This window comes from Vidua macroura, chromosome 6, assembly GCF_024509145.1.
Source record: "Vidua macroura isolate BioBank_ID:100142 chromosome 6, ASM2450914v1, whole genome shotgun sequence".
NCBI lineage: Eukaryota > Metazoa > Chordata > Aves > Passeriformes > Viduidae > Vidua > Vidua macroura.
The window spans coordinates 47,639,564-47,653,668 of NC_071576.1; the positions used below are offsets into that span (position 1 = coordinate 47,639,564).

At 53.2% G+C, this 14,105-nt stretch overlaps 2 protein-coding genes across 2 annotated transcripts; one reads left to right on the forward strand and one right to left on the reverse strand.

Moving 5' to 3' along the window:
- Window positions 1-655: 655 nt before the first annotated feature.
- On the forward strand, window positions 656-4,600 carry IRF7 (interferon regulatory factor 7). The gene is made up of 11 exons (XM_053981481.1): window positions 656-998; window positions 1,085-1,247; window positions 1,479-1,641; window positions 1,723-1,805; window positions 1,964-2,009; window positions 2,119-2,217; window positions 2,291-2,488; window positions 2,603-2,728; window positions 2,865-3,245; window positions 3,406-3,524; window positions 4,207-4,600. Exons 1-11 carry the CDS (start codon window positions 976-978, stop codon window positions 4,351-4,353), a joined length of 1,548 nt encoding a protein of 515 aa, XP_053837456.1. The 5' UTR covers window positions 656-975; the 3' UTR covers window positions 4,354-4,600.
- A 234-nt stretch (window positions 4,601-4,834) lies between these two features.
- Window positions 4,835-12,586, reverse strand: LOC128809005 (malignant fibrous histiocytoma-amplified sequence 1-like). The gene is given in 12 exon segments (XM_053980697.1): window positions 4,835-4,944; window positions 5,160-5,266; window positions 5,367-5,436; window positions 5,845-6,008; window positions 6,498-6,655; window positions 7,804-8,288; window positions 8,389-8,579; window positions 9,495-9,618; window positions 9,620-9,682; window positions 10,110-10,401; window positions 11,015-11,894; window positions 12,532-12,586. Coding segments are annotated over 12 exon segments (2,607 nt in total). The 3' UTR covers window positions 4,835-4,926.
- Window positions 12,587-14,105: the final 1,519 nt, after the last annotated feature.

Sequence of the window (14,105 nt, forward strand, 5' to 3'; positions counted from 1 at the left end):
TTTCCCAGGAAAGCAATGGAGATCCTCTAAGCAGAGGGAAAAATCATAGACAGGGATGGAGGGCTCGAGAAAGCAACAAAGACATTTACCAGGAAACCAGGAGGAAATAGCCTGTAAAGTGACTGGGAAATTTCCTGGAGAGCAACGGGGGATTTTTTTAGGAAGGAAGTGGGGAATTTCCTGGGAAACAACAGGCAGTATTCTGAAAAAACGTGTAGAGTGCCTAGTAGGCAGTTCCTGCAAAGAAGAAATTTCCTCAAAAACAAGCTGCACATTGGGAAAAAGGCTGCAGTCCCATGCTTCAGTCTCACTGACCCCTCCCACCCCTTCCTGGTCCTTGGGTAAGGAACTCGAAAAACCTCTCAGGGAGTTTGGGTTGTTTTTACTGCTCCCCACAGAAATCAAAGGGCTCAGGGAAGAGCCGGGTGGTCACTGTTGCTGCCCTTGACCCGTCTCCTGTCGGGGGCATGGGCTGGTTCGCCTCTGCCTCGGTGCCGAGCGCTGCCCGCCGCACTTTACTGGTTTGTCATTTTTGGCAGCACGGCCTTGGCGTGCAAGCCAAGGCAGCCGGGAGAAGAAGGATTAAAATAAACATCTGGACGTGGCCCGGGGGTTTCCAGCCGCGGGAAGCCCCAGCTGGAGCGGGTGTGGCTGACCCCCTGCGCTCCGGGATTCCCACGCTCAGCTTTAGGTCCGGTTTATTCATTTTAATTACGGATAGTCTGGGGAGGGGTGTGCGCGGGGCTGCGCAGCGGCGTCGCCGGGGCCAGAGCATCTCGCGGGCAGCCCCGGGAGCGGCGACACCGCCCCGCCGCGGGAGCGGCGGCACTTTCACTTTCAGAAGGGACACGTGATTTCCAGGAAAACGAGAGGGCCGGATAAAGGATCGGGAAGGAGGCAGTCGCCTCCGCGCCGAGGGCACGGCACGGCACAGCACGGCACAGCACGGCACGGCGGCTCTGCGGACCCGGCACCATGGCAGCACCGGAGAAGGAAGGGTAAGTGCGCCCAGCACCCCCGGCCCGCCCCGGGTCGCCGTCTCCGGGTGGTCCCGGTCCCCCCCGGTGACGTTCCCCGCCCGCAGGGAAGCCCAGAAGCTGCGGTTCGGACAGTGGCTGCTGGACGCCATCAACAGCGGGAGCTATCGGGGGCTGCGCTGGATCGACTCTGCCCACACCATCTTCCGCGTCCCCTGGAAGCACAACGCCAGGAAGGACATCACCAGCAGTGACCTGGAGGTCTTCAAGGTGGGTGGGATGAGTGTCGTCAGCAGCGACGCGGAGATCCTCAAGGTGGGCGGGGTGGGGGGTCGCCAGCAGCAGCTTCAGGATCTTCAAGGTGTGTGGGATAGGATGGTGACCAGCAGCAAGCTGAGGTCTTCAAGGTGGGAGCTGGGGAGTTGGGGAAGACCAGTCATCCCTGGAAACCTCCATTCTCATGGAGCCAGGGAGCCCATGTTCACTTCCCTGTACCCCCAGGCCTGGGCAAAGGTCAGTGGGCGGTATGAGGAAGGCTCCGAGGACCCGGCCAAGTGGAAGACCAACTTCCGCTGTGCCCTGAGCAGCACCCGCTTGTTCAAGCTGGAACAGGACCATTCCAAGCGTGGTGATGACCCCCACAAGGTCTTCTCCATTGTCTCAGGTGAGCCTTGCCCCATGGAGGGGCTGTGTTGGATGGGGTGGGCAATCTCAGGGCCTCCCATTCCTGGTGCTCTCCTTTCAGCCACCCTCCAGGACAGCAAAGAGGGAAATTCCAGCATCCCCAACCCTGTGGTGGACCAGCAGGCAGCACAACAGCAGCTGCAGGTAGCTGGGTGGGCACAGCAGGCCAGGGGGGCTCCCTGCTGCCACTCCACAAGTATTGCTCCCAAGCTGCAGCCCAGCACCTGGCCAAAAGTTGGGCTGAGGGAGGCTGGGTGCCTGGCAACCACAGCAGTAAGATCCCATTCTCCTTCCCTTTCCAGCTGGAGCTCCACCCCCAAGACATGGCCTCAGCCATTGCTGTCCCAGGTAAGCACTAGTCCCACAATCTTTTTTTTTTGGGGGAGGATACCCACTAGGCTCAACTGGGAGTAATTTTTTGGCTATGAGACATAATACCCACTGTGCTCCCCCTTAGGAAGCACAGACCCCACAGAGCTTCTGGAGGAGCTGCTGCAGCAGTGTGACATCTCTTCTGGCAACCTTGGCTCGCTGGCCCCATCCTGGGTACCCGCAGGTGAGAGTTGGTCTGCTCGCGGGATGCAGAGTTGGTGACTACCTGGGTGAGTGACCCTGGAACCTTCCCACAGATGGTTTCCCTGCCAGTGACACTTCCCACCAGGACATTGTACTCCAGCCTCACCAGGAGCCCCTGTTCCAGCCTTTCTCAGACACCAGCCAAAACAGCTGCTTTCCTCTCACGACATTTCCACAATGGGTGCCCACGGTGGAGCAGCCCACCTTGGACACCCACCTGCCAACGGGCCTCATGCCACCAGAGGAGACAGGTGGGTGCCATGGGACAGGATCTGGCCCTGGCTGTGGAAATGCCATAATGGGGTGGGAAGAGGCCAGGGTGGCATCTGGAATGGTGATACAATGCTGCTCATCTCCCGCTGCAGGGGCCATGCCACCGCCGTGCCACCTGACGGAGGGCACAGTCCCCGTGCAGTATGTGCCGGGCGCGACGTTGTTCGTGCCCTCTGCCAGCCCCGTGCCACAGCCACGGCTGCTGCTGGATAACACAGGTGAGGGTTATTAATTATTAATAGCTATAAATTATTATTATTACAATTATTAACAGTAAATATGCTTGGGGGGTGCTTTGGGGAGGGGGAATGTTTCGGTTTGGAGGATGCAGCTGCTGATCACTTCCTGGTGCAGATGGCATTGTCTCCATCCTGGATGTCACCATCTACTACCGGGGGAAGGAGTTCCACCGCGAGGTGGTTGGGGGCAGCCACTGCCTGCTGACGTACCAGCCCCCCAGTCTGCTGGGGGCCCCGTGCCCCTGGCATGTGGTACACTTCCCCAGCCCCGCCAGCCTGGCTGACGGCAAGCAACGGCGCATCACCGAGGAGCTGCTGGGAATCGCGGGGCTGCAGCTGGAGCAACGCGCCTACAAGGTCTTTGCCACCCGCCGGGAGAAGTGCAAGGTGTTCTGGGCCTTGTCCCAGCAGCTTGAGGGGGTTGAGGAGCCCCCACCCAACCTGCTCTGCCGAGACCAGGAAACGCCCATCTTCGACTTCCATGAGTTTTGCACAGGTGGGAAGGGGTGTCATGTAGTTCCCCATGTGTTGTTTCCTGCCCAGCCTGGTTTGGGGCTCATGGGAGCCAGCTCCAGGATGTTACAAGCATCCAAACCCTCTCAGCCCCTCTGTGCCCCCAGGCTCACCCCAAAACTGAGCCCTGTTTTGCCTCACAGAGCTGAGGGACTTCCGCAACGGTCAAAGGCAGCGATCCCCTGACTTCACCATCTACCTCTGCTTTGGGCAGGCCTTCTCCAAGGCCAAACCTAAGGAGTCCAAGCTCATCCTGGTCAAGGTGCAGTATCCAAAACCCACCACTATCCCATTGCTGCCCAGGGAAGGGGAGAGACTCTTGGAGGCCAGGGGAGCTGGGACTCTGGGTGCCTGAGGAGGGGGACTCTTGAGGTCGAGTTGGGTGGGAGATGGAGGGTCTGGGTGCCCGGAAGAAGGACCCTTGGGGACTGAGGCAGGTTGGATTCTGAGTGCCCAGGGATAGGAACTTCTAGGTGATGGATAGGAGATGGAGTTTCCTCTGGGACTGGGCAGGGGGAGCCTCAGGGGCTGGGGAGGTGAGTGCTTGGGTGCACAAGGAAGGAAGCCCTCAGTGTGCAGTGGAGATGGTGATCTGGGGCAGATGGATATCTGGATACCCAAGGAGGGGGTACCTTGTGGGCTGAGAGAGGTGGGGGAATTGAGTGACAGGAAGGGGGACCCTTGGTGACAGGGGGGGCTGCATGACCAGGGAGGGAACCCTTGGGGACCAGGGAAAACATGGGTTGAAAATGGGCCAGAGAACACTAGGGGTCTGGGTGGGATGGTATGGAAGGCAGATGCCCAGGGACAGGGACTCTCAGGGGTTGGGGGAGACAAAGGGTACCCCAGATATCTCCTCCCTGCATTCCAGGAGGACAGGGCCATGCAGGTTGTTGCAGCTATATCAAGCAGCAGCCCCTAACCCTGATGTTTTGCTGCTGCAGCTAGTGCCCAAGTTCTGTGAGTACTACTACGAGCAGGTGCTGCAGGAGGGAGCCTCCTCCCTGGACAGCCACACCATCAGCCTGCAGCTCTCCAACTCCTTTGACCTCATGGAGCTCATCGAGCAGTACAACATGCAGCTGGGCTGAGCCCCCCTGCCCTGCTCCCCATGGCCCCGGCACAGACAGCAGGACCACTGGGCATCCCAGGCTCTGCAAACCAGCACCCCCCAACCCGAGGACAATTTAATTGACCAGTCCTAGAGCTCACACTGCTTTTCGTCTTGTGCTTTTCCTTTCTGTCAGCTTCTACTGTGTGTTTTTGTGGAGGGTGGTCATTTACAGATTTATTTTCTTAATTTTTCCAAGTTAAAATATATATATATATAGGAACATAGTTCTCTCTTGCCTGGATATCTGCCTCTTCTATCAGTCTGAAATCTTTACCACCCCTTTCTACCCACAAAACCACGGGGATCCGTGCCCAGCCTTGTCTCAGCAAAGTCCCTGCTGGCAGGGGTGGGCTGGTATCAGAGAGCTTTATCAGCACCTTCTTCCCCTTAAATTTGAGTGGGTGAGGTGACTTCTCAGTGTGAAGGGATGCATTTATCAATGCATTTATTTCCATGCATTAAGGCTGCAAACATGACTCGCAAGCAGAATGTGTTGAGGACAGCTTGGCTTGGGCTAAACAAAAGTAATTCTTCGTTGAGCACTGCCCAGTTACTCATTGGAGATGTTCTGGAAAAATAAGGCAGTAAGTACAACACGAAACACCCAGAGCACCAGCTCAGAGGTGCAGAAGGGGTGGTATCTCAGGGGGGAGTGTGGAAACCAGAGGGCTGCCTGAAGATGGGGTGTGCTCTCCCCAGGCTGCAAGCAACTGCACCCCCTCATTTCAGGAGCCTGACCATCACTGTTGGTCCCTGGGCAAGGGGAGGTAGCAGTGTCCTTACCTGCCGAGTGACATGGATGCTGCTGGGCCCAAAGGTGGTGGTCCCGTAGCTTGTCACGTAATAGTGAGCAGAGGGCTGTGCCGGGGGCTCCTCCAGTGGTCTGGGTACTGTGGGAATGGGACGCCCTTAGCCCCTCTACTCCATGAAACCCTCAGCCCTCCTTCCCCTGAGCACAGCTGCGGCACAAACTTGGGACATCGGGCTCACCTTTGGGCAGGAGCAGCTCTGCACCAAAACAGTGCCCACACGTCCCGCAGGTTTTAATGTCTTCCTTTGTCTTGTGGAGGAAAAAGCCCAGGAAAGAAGGAGCAGGAGCTGCTCTCAGCAATTCCCTTGGAATATGATGCTGAGGCCATGGAAGAGGCTTGCTCTTCCCACCCTGACCTGAGGTGCAGCTGTTGGTGGGACAGCCGCTGCCCTCCCAGGTGCCTGAGCACTTTCAGCTCTTCATGAAACAGGGACATGTGGGCACATGTCCAGAGAGAACATTATGTGCCTGAGCCCCAGAGTCTCAGCTTCTTCACCTTTCCCTCCATGCTCCAATTTCCCACACCAGTGTTAACACCACTTGGGATACGAGCTGCTATGGTCGGGAGTTTCATGACTAATTTCACGAGGCTTTTAGAAGCCAGCTGCACGAGCATTGCAGCAGTGGCCACCCTTGCTTGGAGGGCACAGTGTGTACATACATGCCACCTGTGCCGTCCATGTCTGGCCAGAGGAGCTCTGCAGGACAGCCAGACGTTCGGCAGGGAGTCTTCACACACACGTGCAGCCCCGGCCACTCCTCAGCGAGCTTCTGGATGATGAGCACAACTGCCACGAGGAAGTCCCAGGCAAACTGGAACCCTTCCAGGCAAAAGGAGAAGGTCTCTTTCTTACAGCCTCCAGCCACAGCAGCCCAGGAGATTCTGTTGTGACCCGCAGATCATTTCCAGCACACAGCCTCAACTGTCAGACCAGCTCCGTCCACAGTTAACCAAACTTCCGTAAGGAATTTAATATGTTGGAAGAGCTCCCCAACTTGGGTGGCTCTTTTACTTATCACTTGAAGACCCAGCTTTAGACTGTTCTCTGCTGGGGCCTTCTGGGGAAGGATGACCCATTTGTTTCATGATGAGAATGAAAACTTGGCTTTCCACATTCATGTGATACCTCTAGAGGAGTCCTGAACATAATTCCATGGAGAAATGGGAAACCTTTAAGTGGACTGCTGGTGGACCCAGGCCATGTGGCAAAGGCTTCTTGGGACACTTCCCATAGGGTTGGAAGTGGCAGGAGCAGAGCTAAGGAGAGACATGGGGTTGGGAGTCATGAAATATGGATCAGGGATCTTACCTGTCCTTTCTGATGGCTTTCTGCTGCGGAGCTCCAGGTAGCTGTAGGCCCTCTGGTTATTCTCTTTGATGAGCAGAGGTTTGCCATTGCATACAAGCAGGCAGGTCACCTTGGCCACCCAGTGCGTGGAATAAAAGGAGCAAGCTTTCACCAGCAACCTGCAAGGAGATTGCCCCTGGCTTATCCCTAGTGCTGGAGAAACTGGATGAAGTTGAAAATATGAACCAAGTTTCAGTAAGAACAGACACCAAATGAGTACCTTCCCCTACTGAAAGCTCAAGCACCAGGAGCAGCCTCTTAAACCAAGAGATCCTTCCAGAGTTGGCCATTTTGTCCTGGTTTTGTCTGGGATGGAGTTAATTTTCTTCCTAGTAGCTGGTACAGTGCTGTGCTTTGGATTTAGGATGAGAATGATGTGGATAGCGCACTGATGTTTTAGTTGCTGCTGAGCAGGGCTTACCTCAAGTCAAGGATTTTCAGGTTCTCAGGCTGCCCTGCCAGCGAGGGGGCTGGGAGGGGACAGCCAGGACAGCTGACCCCAAATGACCAAAGGGTTATCCCATACACAGTGGCATCATGCTCAGCATATAAACCTGGGGGAGAGCTGGCTGGGGGACCATTGCTTGGGAACAGGCTGGGCATGAGTTGGTTAGTGCTGAGGAACTGGGTTTTTTTTTGTAACACCTGTTCTTCAGTTTTATTTCTGTCTCTGCTGATTTCCTTTTCATTACAATATTATTATCTCTATTACTGTTATTATTATAATTTATTTCAACTATTAAACTGTCGTTATCTCAACCCATGAGTTTTCTCCCTTTTCTGATTCTCTCCCCAATCCAGCTGGGGAGAGTGAGCAAGTGGCTCTGTGGTGTTTGGTTGCTGGTTAGGGTTTAACCATAACACCATCAGATAAAACTCTAGACACAAGTCCAGAAAACCAGGAGAAGTTCCAAAAACTGGATAGTTGGGTATAGTTCCAACACCCATAGAAACTAGAACATTCTTGGGTGAGACTGTGACACCTCTGCCTGTCTGGATGGACACAGATTATCCAAACACCCCCTCCAGATGAAAGGTGAACCAGAAGGAGCGTGGCCTTTGCTCACATCCAGGCAGTGAACATCACAAGGAGTTCACCCAGGGCCCTACATGTGTGTGGCGCAGCTGAGAAGCCACCCTGGTATCTTGACTCCCAGCCTCAGGCCTCAGCAGACACAGTCTTAAGAGCCAAGGGCTTGCTGAGAGTCATCCTGGCACTGCACTGAACAAACTCAAACCTCACTGACTGCTGGAAACCAGTGCTTACCTCTGGAAGAAGCCCTCAGGTATTTCGGGTGAGAAGTAGGCACAGATGTGGAGGTCCTCAGGGTGATCTCCCCAGAACTCAGTCACTTCCTCTGTCTGGTTCAGATAGATTGGGAACAAGTACCCGGACTTGCCTTTATTCCGTGTTGTCTCCCACGGCTTCCCAGGCAAAAACTCCCTGGCCTGCGGGTTGAGTGCTTCAGTGTGCTTCAACTCCAGGCAGAGCTCAAAGTACTCCAGGAGGCTGAAGAGCTTCCCTCTCTCTCTGTGAGGCCTGTGTCCCATGATTTCCTCAAAGACATCCCACCTCCCTTCCGAAAAGAGCTGGTGCTTCACCAAGGAACGCACAGCCTGGTGGCACAGCATTGCCTTTGACTTGAAGGTCCACACCCAGTTGGCCCTGTCTCTGATGGTGGCATGTTCCCCGATCAGCGTCTCCACAGAGATGCTCTCAAGCTGCTGAACGAGGTGGTGCCGCTGCAGGAACTGCATGGGAAGAGAGGGAGAGATGAGGTGGCAGTGAGAGGAGCCCAGCAAAGCTGCAGAACTTGGGCTCTACAGAGATGGTCCTGATCCCCACACTCACCTTGAACATCGTTATTAAAAACGTAGGCTGGAGGAAGACGGTGCTTTCCAAGTGCTTGATTTCCTCATACCACACGACGAGCCCAATGCGGTGGAGGTACCACAAGATGTCCTGGAGGAGCTCTCTGTCCAGGCTGGCCAGATGCTTGCGCTGGGAGAGTTTGCTGAGTAGGTACTGGAGGTCCATCATGCCTAGAGGGAGATGCAGGAGCTCAGCATGCATCTATCAGACACAGCATTTCAAGGCAGATGCTTCAGAGAGCCAGCAAACACCCACGTCACCTATGCCATCCCTGGGGAAGTAGCTGGGATCAGAGTGCTCAGTGACTGTGACCAAAAATGTTCTGCCTCTCCTCAGATGTCCAACTGCCACCCTGAAGCCCCCACAGCTTTGCCTTGCCTCAGCAGTGGGAACAGCTTGCCAGGACTTTCTGAAAAACAAGGCTAATGCTGGGTTTTTTTTAATTATTGTTTGAGGAAGCAGGTTTGTTTCCAGCCAGAAAACCTCAGATTGCCAGTTAAACCTCAGACTGCTGTTCAGCAATGTAGAGAGACAGGCAACAAGATCTGGCTTATCTCCACAAAAGAAAAGCATTTGCTCCTTGTTCTCTAATCCTACACTGGCCAGAGGGGCCAGAGATGTCACTGGGAACTGGTGGAATTCATACCTGCTTTAGGTATACAAGCAAGGGGCTGGAGCTGCCTGCTGGTTCTGCTAAGTCACAGGACACATGGAAAAAGGGTCTAGGGAAAGGTAGGGGCCATTAAATAAGATTAGCAGGATGTAGATTTGAAAACCATATAGTTGCATTAAAGCTGTGGAGCTCCTTCCTGCAAGATGTTTTTAATTGCTTATACAGGGAAGAGAAGAGAACAAAAAACATCACTGGAAAGCAAGAAACCAGATGTGGTCTGCTCAGGCATGCTTCAGCATTAACACTGCAAGGTCTTCAGCAGTGACTCCACTGCCACACAAACAGGACCAGAGTGTGCAGCAAGCACTGGAGAGCCCATCCCCAATTCAGGAAAGCCCTGGAGAGAGCCTATCCCAGGCACAGGAGAGAAGCTCCTCTCAGAAAGGTGTAGCAGAGGTGACAGAGCACTCACCATGGTCTGCCATTCCCTCGCTCTGTGCAATATCCACGATGGCAGCTTCCACCTGCCTGTAGATGGGTGGCAGCACTCGGACAACCTCAGGGAAGAGCTCCTCGTTCTTCACATGCTTCAAAATAAATGGCCTTGACCTTTCTGATGTCATGGTGATCCATGCAGTTGACAGCAACTAAGTTTAAGATCTAGAAAAGAGGAAGCACATACCTGACAAAAGCACATCCAGAGGAGTTTTTTAGCCTGTGAGGTAAAGGAAGGACCTAATGCCCATGAGGTCACTCAGGGTGAGACATGCCACTGGCTCAGCTACAGAGGCACTTCCTTGACACCTCTATTCTACACCACTTCCTGAAAATCACCTGGTGATGGTAAATGACCCCTCACACTCCTCCTCAGGCACTAGTTACAAGCCACAGGAGGAGATGCCCATCACCTACTAGGGGCAAGCACGCTGCAGGTCACAGCCAGGAATTACCACATCCACCCCAGCCTGGGGAGGGGCTCCAGCAGTGGCCTGATGCATTTGCACCAGGTCACTTTAGCCAGTAGCACATTGGGCTGCCAGACAGGGTGACCTAAGCCAGCCAGAACCCAGGATAATCTCAGCCCTACGGTTAACGTGCAGCTCTCCATCTCTTTCAGCCTCTCCCACTGGTCCACGTAAAACTTGGGCTCCTCACTGCCCTCCAGGTTGTCGATGAAGTGAGCAAGGTTGCTTTTTCTCTCTGCCAGCATGGCTGTGATCCTGGCCGTGATGTCATGTGTCTTCTCTGCTACCTCCTGCTCCTGGCAGCAGTCCACATGGGTTCCCACAGGAAGCACCACTGAGTTTGAGACTCGCATGGACAGGTTGTTGATCCAGAAACCAACAAGCTCCTTGAAAGTTTTGTCATTAGTTTGGTACCTGGGGAGGGAGAAAAAGAAAATCCCAAATTCACATCTCACTCTCTAGATCTCCAGCCAACTTCTACCAGTACAGGCTTGACCACACACTCTGTGCTGTCCCAGGAGCTCACTGGACAAGAGCTCAGATCTCAGAATCTGAGATACAGCCCACTGACATGGGTTCTATCCAAGTTCATACTTCAGTTCCCCATCCTTATGCTATGGGGTATAGCAGAGTCAAACCCTGCTGTGGACAAGAGCATCCCTCTGTAGCACCAAACCCAAGCCTGATGCTCCCTCCATGTTCAGGGAACACCACAGGATACAGGAGGGATCACAGGGATTTGCTTCTTGCAGAAAGCAAGTCCACTTAGATGGGGTTCAGTTGTCACATAAGGAGTTGATACTTATTTAAACCCTTCCAAACAGAGGCCTTTGGCAAGGTGATGACAGAGCTGATGGATTAAAAGGTTGATCTGCAAAAAGGGCTAGAGGGAGAGCCAACTATGCCAATGGCGAGAAGACCAGGCCTCAAGGTCCAATGGAAATGGTGTGAATTTGTGCAGCGCTGTTTCCCCAGCATTTTTTGGTTCCCCCACTCTACCTGGAATCCAAACCAGCTCAGCACTTACATGTGAAGATTGATGACGAGGATGACGAGAGCCTGTGGGGTGATGAACACATGGTGAGTCATGTAGTATTCCAGCTGGCCAGCAAAGTTCCAGAAGAGAAATGTGAAGTCCTCGATCTGGAACTCACTAATCTCTATCCCAACCGTTCGCTCTTCCTTGGGCACCAGTTTGGATTGCCCTTGCTTCAGGCTTCTGCAGATGGTGGACTTCCCTGCCAGCAAGGCCCCCAGGAACATGGTCTTGACCCTCTTGTCCTCCTGCCCCAAACCATGCTGAAGTTGGTTGAAGTAATTCCGGATCTGCTGAATGCCACCAGCACACACTTCACTGGACGGCTCCTGGAGGGGGTTCCCACTGGCCTTAAACATTTCCAGGGATTGTCCCTGGAAGAGCTCCCTGGGGAGCTGGCGAAGGGCATTATTCTGCACATGGAACTCCTGTAAACGTGCCAGCTGCAGGACGGGCTGCGGGAAGGTGCAGAACAGGTTGTTGGAGATGTTGAGGTACTGGAGGCTGCCTCGACAAGCTGCCAGGTCCCTGGGGAGGGCACAGAGACGGCTGTTGTTCAGCTGCAGGTGCTTAAGCCAGGGGAGATGGGAGAAAACCCCCTCTGGGATGATCCGGATTTGGTTCTGATTCAGCTCAAGCCTCTCCAAACAGACCAGACTCTGGATTTCATTGGGAAACTCCACAAACTCATTCTTGGACAGTAGCAGCCTCTTGAGGTTGCAAAGCTTAGAAATGCCAGTGATCCTCCTGAGCTTGTTCCTGTCGAGGTCAAGGCTCTCCAGCATGGAATTGCTCAGGACTGTGAGAGGGAGCACACGCAGCCTCTGGGTAGAGAGATTCACTTCACACAATCTGTCCTCCTGCTCCTGACCTGGACACATGGGACAGGGAAGGTGGTTAAAAGAGACTTTGACCCTTTGGAATTGCAGAGGAGCTGGTTGAACAGTGCAACCACAATTTCTGCTTGAACAGCTCATGTGTCCTCTCAAGAGAGGAACTGAAGCTGAGGATCTTGGCTGGGACTGAAGATGTAGGAACAGTTCCCATCAGACGTTGACCTGCAGCCCAAGTGTCACGTTAACAAATTTGCTCTCATGCTTTGAGCCCTGCAAGAGCTCCAGCCACAGATGCATCTACCCCAAAACTTTCTAATCCCAGCAGTGGGCTGTGGGGGCAGAGCCCACCCCAGGACAGCTGCTCCCCAAATAACTCACCCAGCCCACTCACAGCTCTTGACCACAGCTACGGGGATGCACTGAGGCCAGGGCCAGCGAGTTCAGACACTTCCTCTCTCACATCCTCCTCCCTCCAGATGATGCTGTGATTCCCGGCAGGGATGCTCCCAGCCCTGGGAAACTGGGGAAATAACGCAGGGACGATGGGGTTTCCCAAAGGACCGGGTAGACAGGAAGGGACTCAGTGACGGCTGAGAATGTCCCCAGAGGGTGTTTAGAGAAGAGAGATTTGCAGGTGAGGAGAGCATCAATGGGATGGGCATCACACGATACCAGAGCAAAACATGGTTACGTTTGCTTTCCACTCCCTTGTTTCACTTCCTCCCATGACGCCAAGCACAGCATCCCCTTATGCAATGCACCCAGCTCAGGACTGACTCATCATTTCTCAGCATCACCACTGAAACGTGGGATATGCTCTAAGCCCGGCAGGAAAGCGAGCCTTCACACCCTCTCCCAAATGCCCAGTCTCTCCCTCAGGGACAACCCAAAGAACTCCCACCACCACTGAGCCGGAGCAGTGAAGAGCCAGGGCAGCCTCTCACAGGCTCTGGGCTGGGCCATGACCCTGCAGCATGGCACCAGCTGGATCCTCCAGGCACTCACCTCCCCCTTTCATTTCCTCCTCTTGTGCCGCTCCCGCCTCCCCAAGCTCCGCCAGAGAACCCCACCCTCTCTTTCTCCATCCAACCTCAGAGCAGCTCTCAAGAACCTGAACATTTCTGGCCAGATGGCAGGGCCAGGGTTATGTCCCAAAAGCAGTACTGGAGGTCATCTATGAGACAACCATGGTGGCAGAGTAGGTCCCAAGTCAAATGCCTGGTGCAGCATCCCTCCCTGCCTGTGCTGAACAAGCTTTTGGCACCACCACTCTTGCACAGGAATGAAAGGACAATAAAAAGAGGTTATACTGTTACCAAACTACTGCATAAATAAGATTTCTTCCCTTAAACAGGTAACAGCATCTGATCTGAGAGGGCCAGCCAGAAAGGGGAAAAAGAAAAAAAGCAATTAGTATACACAGTATACTAGAACTACTGTTCTAGAACACACCAAAAGAGGTATTTTTAGGTATGTTTCTCATTGCCTCTCCCAGGAAGCAGCTTACAATTTGATAATTTTATTTTAATGGCAGACAGAATGAAAGAACCAGTATTCTTATTCATGTAACTCCAGCAGAAAGCTCATGCAGAAGGTTAGTCTCAGCACTCCTTAGGCAATGACAGTTGCAGAGGTAACAAATTTAACAGACCTTACAGTGCAGGCATTCCTAATGCATCCTGCAACAGGCTGTTATCTATACTGCCAGTTCAAGGGTAACATTAAACAATAATTTAAAGCAGTGAAACAGCCTGAGGAATGAAATAGGCTGACACTGTCTTCTTGGTAAATAGTGTAGTTGCTTCTATTATTTGGTCAAGCCTTATTTTTCATACCACCGACCCTTTTTCATTCTGTCTACAGACATGTTATGGCAGAACTGCACCTCTGAGACATTCAGAGGTGTCCAATTTCCAGCCTAAATGTATGCACAACTAGATCACATTCTCTCATTCTTGTGCTAACAGTGCCATTAAAGTTTCTGAATTTTTATTTTGTAATCTATCAGCTGTGTTTGTATTTAAAACCCCACACCCATGTTCCATGTATGTATTCTAGCTCCAAGTTTAGCTTGAAAACTGTAACTACTCTGACAGCTGTTCTGCAGTCAGTACTGTGTCTTTTTCAAAAATCTACAAAGCAACTCCAAAGTTATCACTTCCTAATGGTCCATCCAGGCTGCACTTCCATAGAGGAAGCATACAGAACCAAGGAAGATTAACTCCAAAATGCTCAGGATTCATCCA

Bases quoted from the DNA above. Each gene is read 5' to 3' on its own strand.
- IRF7 (XM_053981481.1), top strand. From the start codon at position 976: ATGGCAGCACCGGAGAAGGAAGG. The intron at 1,642-1,722 runs GTGAGCCTTGCC...CTCTCCTTTCAG, and splicing joins GGTCTTCTCCATTGTCTCAG to CCACCCTCCAGGACAGCAAA. The intron at 2,218-2,290 runs GTGAGAGTTGGT...ACCTTCCCACAG, and splicing joins CCCATCCTGGGTACCCGCAG to ATGGTTTCCCTGCCAGTGAC.